Source organism: Carya illinoinensis, chromosome 11, assembly GCF_018687715.1.
Source record: "Carya illinoinensis cultivar Pawnee chromosome 11, C.illinoinensisPawnee_v1, whole genome shotgun sequence".
Lineage (NCBI taxonomy): Eukaryota > Viridiplantae > Streptophyta > Magnoliopsida > Fagales > Juglandaceae > Carya > Carya illinoinensis.
Window position 1 is genome coordinate 15,343,356 of NC_056762.1, and position 9,246 is coordinate 15,352,601.

The 9,246-nt window shown below is 37.2% G+C and overlaps 1 protein-coding gene across 3 annotated transcripts; it reads right to left on the reverse strand.

Annotated features, from left to right (window-relative positions):
• Positions 1-786: 786 nt before the first annotated feature.
• Positions 787-8,985, reverse strand: LOC122282072 (cold-responsive protein kinase 1). 3 transcript variants are annotated; one of them, XM_043094002.1, is made up of 7 exons: positions 8,695-8,981; positions 7,606-7,754; positions 7,357-7,472; positions 6,712-6,922; positions 6,237-6,474; positions 5,387-5,537; positions 787-1,482 (listed from the first exon to the last, which is right to left on the reverse strand). In XM_043094002.1, exons 2-7 carry the CDS (start codon positions 7,682-7,684, stop codon positions 1,075-1,077), a joined length of 1,203 nt encoding a protein of 400 aa, XP_042949936.1. In that variant the 5' UTR covers positions 7,685-7,754; positions 8,695-8,981; the 3' UTR covers positions 787-1,074. The 3 variants fall into 3 exon arrangements, with proteins under 3 accessions (XP_042949936.1, XP_042949935.1, XP_042949937.1); XM_043094001.1 differs by having other exon boundaries at positions 6,237-6,480; positions 8,695-8,979; XM_043094003.1 differs by lacking the exon at positions 787-1,482 and adding an exon at positions 2,899-3,304 and having other exon boundaries at positions 6,237-6,480; positions 8,695-8,985.
• Positions 8,986-9,246: the final 261 nt, after the last annotated feature.

Consider the following 9,246-nt stretch of genomic DNA (forward strand, 5'->3'; position numbering starts at 1 on the left):
GGCTATTCCAGCTTAAAGGCTCAGAGGCTCTCGTGTCTTGCTCTTCAAAATTTGACAAAATTGTTAAAAACTAGTTATTTTTTCGGTTTTCAGTTTATAAAAATCAGTTATTTATTTATTTATTTTTAAATAAACTTTCTGGTTTGGCCCCTAAATATGATGCAAGTGTAGGGGGATTGCCCTGTACTCTGCCCTTCCAGACCACAAGATTACTCTGTTGCACAGCAGACCCTCAGACAAGATACCCAATACCCAAAAAAGACAACAGTTTTGTTCATGTTTTAATTTATTTAGATTGAACAAGTCAACTCTATTCTCACAAGTCACTAAATTTTACCTTTTAATTGTAAAAAATCAAATGAAAAACGTATTTTTAGGAGATCGATCATGTGTGACATAATATCAGGAGACTGAGCTATACCTTTGAATTTTATTTCACCATTCACTCTTGTGACAATCATCTGATATGATATTTAATTGTTTATGTATTTTCTAACATAACCAAATTAATTTGTTTAATAGTATCTCAATTTCTGATCCTCTGGTTGATGAGTTTGGGGAAAGCAATTTTAGATATTCCTTTGCTTTTGCACCAAAGATAGAGATTATCTAAGACAATCATTAGTTGATAGGAGAAATGGAACAGAACTCTCCTATCATTTCATACCCAACACATGCACAAACAAAGAAAGAAAAAGAAAGTGTGCATGTGTAGGGGGTAAACTATAAGGAAATTGTGATCTGTACTAATCTTATAATGCTGAAACTTCATGTAATTTAAAAAAATGAGCCCCAACCAAAAAATTTCTTTTTAAGTTACCAAACCTGCTTCATTTACAAGAGAGTAGCATTGGCTAAAGATCTATGGGAAAGCTTCAAACAAGAAACGAGGTTGTATATTTTACACATATAACAACCTTTAGAAACTATAGAACTAGAATGAATACAATTTTAATCTTACCATCAAAAGGTAAGCAGAAAACAATTTTGTAAAATTTACACAAGACAGCAAGCCTCAAAACCCTAAGACTGTAACCGAGTAAATTTGAATTGACAAATTGTTCATGTTGATGTTCAAATGCTCCGGTCGTACACTGCAGTAAAGGTCAAAGTTGCAGCAGTCGTCGTTCCTGATGACAAGGTTGAACTGTCCAGGTTGTCTGAGCCTGAGGATATGTTATAAGATTTATTTTTCTCGGCAGGCTTATTGTTCAAGTCCAGCTTACTTTTCGGCGCACCTCGCACCTTGAGGTCCATGAAATCGGAAATTAAGCCTGGCTTTGTTATCTTAGTGTCATCAACAACAACCTTATTAGTTAGCATCTTGACAACAGTTGACATGGATGGCCGGAGCTTTGGAGCGTCTTGGGTGCAGAGAAGACCAATCTTCAGAAATTTACAAGCCTCCTCAGCATCAAAATCACCATTCAGTGCTGCGTCAACCAGTCCAACTAGCACCCTTCGTTCATAAAGTTCCCACGTCTGCCACAGGACAATTCACATCATGAACAGTCCCTAAATTATTAAATTGTTTTCTTCATGATTTTAAATAATCTGCCAGCACAAATAAATATATCTTATTATTCTTAAAGAAGTTCCTAAGGAAGACCCAGTCTTATTTGGTAAGAAATCTGCATATTCATAGAAATCGAACTCTACCGAAACTCCTGGCTTGAAGATAGACTTGAAAAATGAACTGTTCAATCAAATACAATGGCCTTGATTAACAAGGCAAGAAATGGATTAACTGTCAATAAGAAATTGATTAATTCCCGATGAAGAGAGACAGATTATATGCATTTCAATCGCAAATAATTATATCCATATAAAAATAGAACATCAATGCGTCAAAGTTCAATAGAAGCAATCAACAGGAAGGGGCGCCATTTTTAACACATCATAGAGAACAGATAAAATCTTTAAAACTAGAATATATATTCAAAACAAGGTGGCAATAAGGACTCATGAAGAGGGTGTTCATGGCAGTTCAGTTAGCTCACTATGTCGGATGGAAGCAGTCAAAAAGGATTGCAGCTGACTTTTAAGGGCCCTAACTAGAATGCACTAAGGAACCTTACATCTACGAGTTGAGGAGAGAGCAAAAGAGAGGGAGGGAGAGAAAGGGAGAGAGTGAGAGAGAGAGCAATGACGAACTCGTACGAATCATATCTGTATTAAATGTGTCAACTACTATAAAATCAACTTGCTTGCCACTCCAACTGATTTGCACCACAGTGAGTTTTAAAGAAAAAACCGAACCCCCACCCTCCTCTTCCTCTTCTCCTCCTCCTCCTCCTCCTCTCTAAGAAGTCAACTGATCTAGAGCCCTTTATTTTAGAAGGAACATCAGGTTTCTGGGATGTGGGTTATAGGTCTACTGTCATATTTGACAATCTCCTCTTGCAATTGATCAAAGCTTTCAACTAGGTTGTAGTCAAACTTTTCAAGCAATCCTAAGTTTCTTCTCCAATTTCCTCAAAAACATCCTTGTTTCTATCTTGGGTTGGTGTTATAAGTGACTGCTGCATCATCAAATGCTCTATATTCTCCAACTGCTTCAGTTGTACCTCAGGCTGTAGTTCCATCTATTATTCTTATTGTATGCGTATATTGAATATTTTTTTTTTTAAGCAAGCGAATAGACTTCATTAAAAAAGTAAAAAATATGATACATGAGGAGAGGGTGGGGTTCCCCAACAAACGCCTTAGAACAATAACAACAGTGTAAATGGGTGGATAAAAAAAAAAAAAAAAAAAACGGATTTTAGCGACCAATTTCTTGGTCTTCAACCATATCCTACCAAGAGGACACAATCTTAAAAGACGGTAATAAGACGTTTGCAAAAAAATGCGAACAGCTTTGCTAGAAGCGGCCGGGGGGGGGGGGGGGCGGGTGCACTGTTGTTTGTTGTATTAAGATGATTTTTGGAGAGATTCATAATCCTTTCTTCAAAATCACTGATTAGGGAAAGTGAAAATATAGTAGAAAGTATGGCATTAGGTGGACTGATCTATGGCCAGTGAACATCTGCAAACCCGCACACTTGTGAAGGCGTGAGGCAGCCACGCGCCGGTGGGAAGGGGATGGGGTGGGCCAGATCTGAAGGATCTCTGAGAGATGAAGCGGCTGGAACGGCGAGTGTAGCCGTCGTAGGGCAGCGGTGCGTGAAGACCATGCTCGGAAACAAGTTGCACCTGAGGACAACGCGCCGAGATTTTTGGCACAGCTCCGCATCTTCCTAGTAGATTGGCAGCTGTAGAAAGCGGTGGTATGTAGGCTGAAGAAGGCCGAAGAGAAGCAAATCTGACCAAAACCGAAAGAGAGGTGGAAAAAAACACTACTTTGAAAGTGTATTTACAGTGCGGAAAGGAAAAGGAGAAGGAAAGCGACCCTCCTCTCTAGCAAAGGCTATCACGTACGAGAATAGAGTTTTTTAGAGAGAAGGTGGACTGTCTCTCTCTAAAAACCGGCTGTTTAAAATAAATGCATATATTGAATATAGTTGCTAACTAAATATGGTGGGAACAGTTGCAGCTTTACAAAATGTGATAAGGAAAAAGAACCCTTCACGCATGGCACAAGATAAAGCATTTGCTCAAAAGCTCAAATCCTACCAAAAGATTGCATGACAAAAAGCGACCACGGTGAATGCAACTGCGTTTTGTCAATATATTTATTGACTTCTTCTAATCATGAAATATTATCAAAACAATTCCATTGATCTTCAATGCCACCAAGCCAATTCTCTATTTTTTTTTCTAAGTACCAAGCTAATACGCTCCTAAAGTTCTATGCAATCATTTTTACCTTCTTCGTCTGGAATTCCCATTTAGTCATCATATTTTTTGACTTCTTGCAATCAGTTAAAGTTCCTTTAATGCCACTGAAACTACCAAAAACATTGTTACAAAACTCTGATCTCCATGGTCTTGCCTCGTGATGAAATCAGCCACGTAGGTAGGTAGCTTCACCACAAAATCCAGCATCACACTATACTCCAGCAGTACCATCTCTATCAGCACTTTTTTTTGTATCTCTCATTCCTTCTGATCCCTTGGCGCATATTTATTCTAGGTCGTGCTCATATCTCACAACACATTTGTATCTTTCAATACTTCTGTACCACTTGTTATACCTATATCCATTGATATTATCAGGTATGCTAGGACGGCCATATCTTTCAGCTTACTAGTATATTTTAACAACGTCATATCCACCATTGTGTTCTTATCTTCCAACACTGCTAAATCATGCATCCATATCCAAAGCATCATCATTCAATGTAAAGAAGATTATGTTCACAAACAGGTTGCAAGCAAATCCCATTGCTGGTTTCAACTTTTATCATAAAAAGTTAAAATGACACAATGACACCATTTGGACTCCTTCATTAACCTAAGCTCTGCTTGGGTTTCATGCATAGCAAATTGGGATCATGAATGAACCAAAATCTGACTTAGAAGAGTCCCATATCCACTTTGTGCCACCCAAATGGTTTTTGCCAGTATGCTTGGCTGCCTTCATTAGAAGGCTTTGATAACAACTAATTCAAAATGAGAGTAATGGATAGGGTGGTAACCAACATATAAAACTACGAACATCCTAGAGTCTGCTACGGGCTCTGCAATCCACTAAATATATTTATTGAATTGATTTTCAAAGGTTAGTATATCCCTTTAATTATTTATTGATAGTATATCCCTTTAATTATAGTAGCAATCCTAGATGATAATCAATGGTCTTGAGACTTGTAATGGTTTTTACTTGATCCTGCAAAACCAAGAAGGGAATTATCTCGGTTCCCATGTGATTGACCTCAGTTCTCATTGATCATGCTGAACATGAGTCATTGTTCTTGGGTAACTTGTCCTACATCAGTTTATCATAGATACATTCAAAATTTGACAATCAAAGCCATCATTAAATGGTAAAGAAGAAGCTTTAAGATCATGTAAAGTGGCATATCTTACTACTATAGATTATGCTGACAAAGCATGTGGCTCATACAACAAATCTCTCATGGGGCATGGATATAAAGAGTACATGGACTTACAAATAAGTTAAATCAAATCGTATTCTTAAAGAATTATTTTCATTCCATTGAACAAGATTTTGATCAAGCTTTGGAATCACTTTAAATAATTAAAGACTTTACATCAGTTTTCTGATCATCAAACACAAATAACTCAAAATGATTATACCTTGATGCCTATACTCCAAAACAACTTGATACGATTTTTTTTTTTTCACAATTTCACAAGAAGTAAGTCGCAAATCAATTTCATCTTCTCAAATAATGGAATGCGTATGCAGTCTTAATCTTAATAGTAAGAAAAAGGAAAACAACTCATGATTTCTTTGAGGGGCTCAATAAGAAATTCTTACCCTCTCTAGGAGATACTGTTCTTCAAAAGGTAATCGTGTATTTGTGTTGCATCTCCCGCTTACTATTTCCAAAAGAAGGACACCAAAACTGTAAATATCTGCTTTCCGTGTTAATTGCCCCTTTATTGCATATTCTGGTGCCAAATAACCTCTAAAATAACAAATATAAATGTTAATAGCTGATTCATATGTTTTACAAACTCAAAAAAAAAAAAAAAAAAAAAAAGGCATAAAATAAGAGATAAATAGATGGAGAGGGAATGGATGATGGACAAATATAGACTTCATTTGAAAATTGTGATGAACGAAGATCAAAGAAACTTGACTTGTAGGGATGAAGCACACCAAATTTGAAACACATCGCTACCGATGAGCTGCACCAGAGAAAGATCCTATACTACGTTTGTTCCATTGGGAAGGTACGTAGTTTCAGGGCTATTAAAGCATAACTCAAAAAAGAAATTAAACCTGAGTTACATGGTTATATCAACATAATCAGAGCAAGACTTTATGACAGGTGTATGTTTACTTCCCACATATGCCTGGGGCATAACATCATTTACTTTCAAAAAATCCAACCAGTGGAACCCCCCTACATAATCATCAACCAAATTAACAGCATCGACAGCTAAAATCATGCCCTACCATCACATCATTTACTTCAAAAAATCCAAACAGTGGAACCCCCTTTATGATTATCAACCAAATTAACATGCAGCATCGACAGCTAAAATGCCTATCATTTCAAAAGCTAAGGCATGGACCCAAAAATGGATAAGTGAGTCTGAACAAGTTTTCACTTTCATTTCACCAACTATCATTAAGGCAAGAGAATAATGCTACAACTTACATTGTTCCTGCCACACGTGTGCTAACGTGAGTCATGTTGGGTGGGATAAGCTTTGCAAGCCCAAAATCTGAAATCTTGGGCGTTAGGTCTTTGTCAAGGAGAATATTGCTTGCTTTGATATCTCTATGAATAATATGGGGTCGTACTTCCTCGTGAAGGAACGCAAGCCCGCGTGCAATACCAATACAAATCTTAGTCCTTGTTCGCCACTTAAAGTACATATTGCTTTGACTTCCACCTGAAACTGAAAAGGTTCTAGGGCATTCAGGAGCTGTTTAATTGAACAACTATGAAAGCCAAAATAAGATGCATGTCCACAAAATTGAACGTTTCAAACTGATATTTTAAATCAGAGCATATATATTAAGGCACAGTAACGATGTTAAGTTATAGATCGATATCTCTGAGGCAAAAGCAAAGGTATAATAGCATAATACAAGCAAGGCCTTCCAAAACAAGAAAATTAGGAATTTACCGATAAGTGTTTGTGCAAGGCTATTATTCTCGAGATAGTTGTAGACCAAAATTCTGTGATTTTCTTCCACACAACAGCCGTAGAGCTTAACCAAATTTTCATGCTCTATTTCTGAGATCACATTAATTTCTGTCAAGAACTCCTTCACTCCCTGTTTTGACTCGGCTGAAAGAACTTTTATAGCAGCAATCTTCCCATCTTTAAGCCGTCCCTGGCAAAACAGAATTAAGTGTTAAACAAGGTGTTATTCATGAGAGAATGTAAGTAATATAAAATGTTAATGGGGACTCAGACTTAAACCATCTAAATAATCAATCTTTTTTAAATATGACCCCCAAACTACCAATTTTGATAATTGTCTGCCCAATTTGAAACTTTAGTAGCAATTTTGACCCTCATTAAGATCTCACCATTAAGATGAATGAAAAGAACTGATATGGCACAATCTTTATGGTCAATCTTGATGGAGGGTGCAAATTGCAAATGAAGCTTCAAAACTGCAGTGGTAATTGACAAAATTGATAATTTTGAATTCATATATAAAAGGAATGATTATTCATGAGGTTAATTGGAGTTTCTCCAAAACTTAATTATCATGCAAAATGATCAAATAAAGTATATGTTAAGTAGAGCATCTGTAGTTACCTTATACACAGAACCAAAACCACCCTCCCCAATTTTATTGGTTTGACTAAAATCTGCAGTAGCAGCTCTCAACTCTTTGTAAGGGTAAAGTTTCACATTGTGAATGCCTGACACATCTGTTCAGAAAAAGCAATCAGCAATCAGAAGTCATTTTGTTTGCATGCTTATTCTTAGAAAGTGATAATTAAGTCTTGAAAACAAAACAGTTGGTCCTAAAACATCTAATATTTTAGTGTCATTAGTTACTACCATCATCAACATCAAAGGTTCCTTGTGTACACTTCGGTCCCCTCTTCCTACTGCTGAATGAGAAATGAAAACAAGTCATAACTCAGTGATACCAGCCTTGCTATGTAAAACTGTTTAACAGTGGCTTCGAAAGAAAACTCTTCCAAGACCTGCCAAACTCAAACATTGAGCATGCATATTAGTCCTAGTGCATAATCAGCAAATGAAAATAATGGAAAATTTTTGGTAACTTTACAATTGGCGAAACACTAGTGTAAACAAAAACAATGAAGACACATGTGAAACAATATTGCTGTTAACTTTACCGTTCATATTTCTGAAACATCTATAAGACTTGAGAAAATGTACACAGCCTAAAATTATGGCAGTGACCGTTCGTTCCTCCACAATGTTAGCATCATATGGGAGTTTTATCCATGTCCTACAAGTCTCTCTAAATTCCTTTATTATTTTGGACTGGGTAATTCCAATTGTTTCAGATGCTCATCTGCGAATGGTTCTCTCAAAACTCCCTCTCGTATTACAGGGGACATTCACTACTATAAACTATGTTATTGAATCACAATCATCATGCCCACCTTTCATGATTCAACGTATGTCTCACGCTACCACGTTGAAGCATATCTACCGCGTGCCGGACAATCAGAATTTAGCTGATCTTAATAAAAATCAATAAATGGTAAATGATGTACGAGAGGAGGACAAAATTAACACCCAAGATAGGTAGATAGGTGCGCCAAAATGTGTTGGAGATGTACTGTAAACCACTGAGTAATCAAATTCCACAAATCCAGGCGTCAGAGGTTTAATTATTAGAGACCAAACAAAAGTCTATCTGACAGTGGAGATCATCAGAAGTCGAATAAAAATCTATCCATTTGTTAAGTACGAAAACAAAAGTTCAGCCAGACAAATGACAGAAGCAAAAAGTTACAGCTTCACCCAAAAAAGAATCTACAAAACCTATAGCATCCATCTAAAAAGCAAGAAAAATTTACCCCTTCACACCATTATCAACGAAAAACAGGAACGCGGAATTGAAAGTGAAAGGCATCAAATATGATAAAAGAAAGGAGATTTGAAACCAACCTCAGGAGCTCGGAGAAAGAAGAGAAGAGCCTGTTGATAGAGGAGAGAGAGAGGGGGAGAGAGAGAGAGAGAGACAGCGAGCGAGAGAGAGAGGAGGGATACGCTTAGAGGTAGTTTGCTTTTGGGGGGGGTGGGAACGAGGGATAGGTATGATAATAATAATAGGTAGTACTCCTTCCAAAGTCCATGAAGGCATGCGTACGCCCTTTGAATTTTCTCTCCGTCTCTCTCTCTCTCTAACCGAGTCGCCCTTTCCATTCGGTATAAAAGAACTTAAAAGAGGACTGACTTGATCAAAGGCAATAGAAGTATTTATGAATGTTGTTGACAGCTCTAAAAAGACAAGCCACGGAGAGAGAGAGAGAGAGACTATACGGAAGTTATTGAGATGAAGAGATGTAAATAACGTAAACGACCCCAGTCGCCTCTGTGGTAGGTGCTTTTACGTATACGTCGTAGGACTGAAGGTGAAGTTCTATGCATGGAATTATGGCGACGTATGGCAACTGCAAACCATTTTCTTTATTTACTGCCAACGTGACACCACCGTGC

Bases quoted from the DNA above. Each gene is read 5' to 3' on its own strand.
- LOC122282072 (XM_043094001.1), bottom strand. From the start codon at position 7,684: ATGACTTGTTTTCATTTCTCATTCAGCAGTAGGAAGAGGGGACCGAAG. The intron at 7,473-7,605 runs GTAGTAACTAAT...TTTTCTGAACAG, and splicing joins AACCTTTGATGTTGATGATG to ATGTGTCAGGCATTCACAAT. The intron at 6,481-6,711 runs GTAAATTCCTAA...GAACCTTTTCAG, and splicing joins CCTTGCACAAACACTTATCG to TTTCAGGTGGAAGTCAAAGC.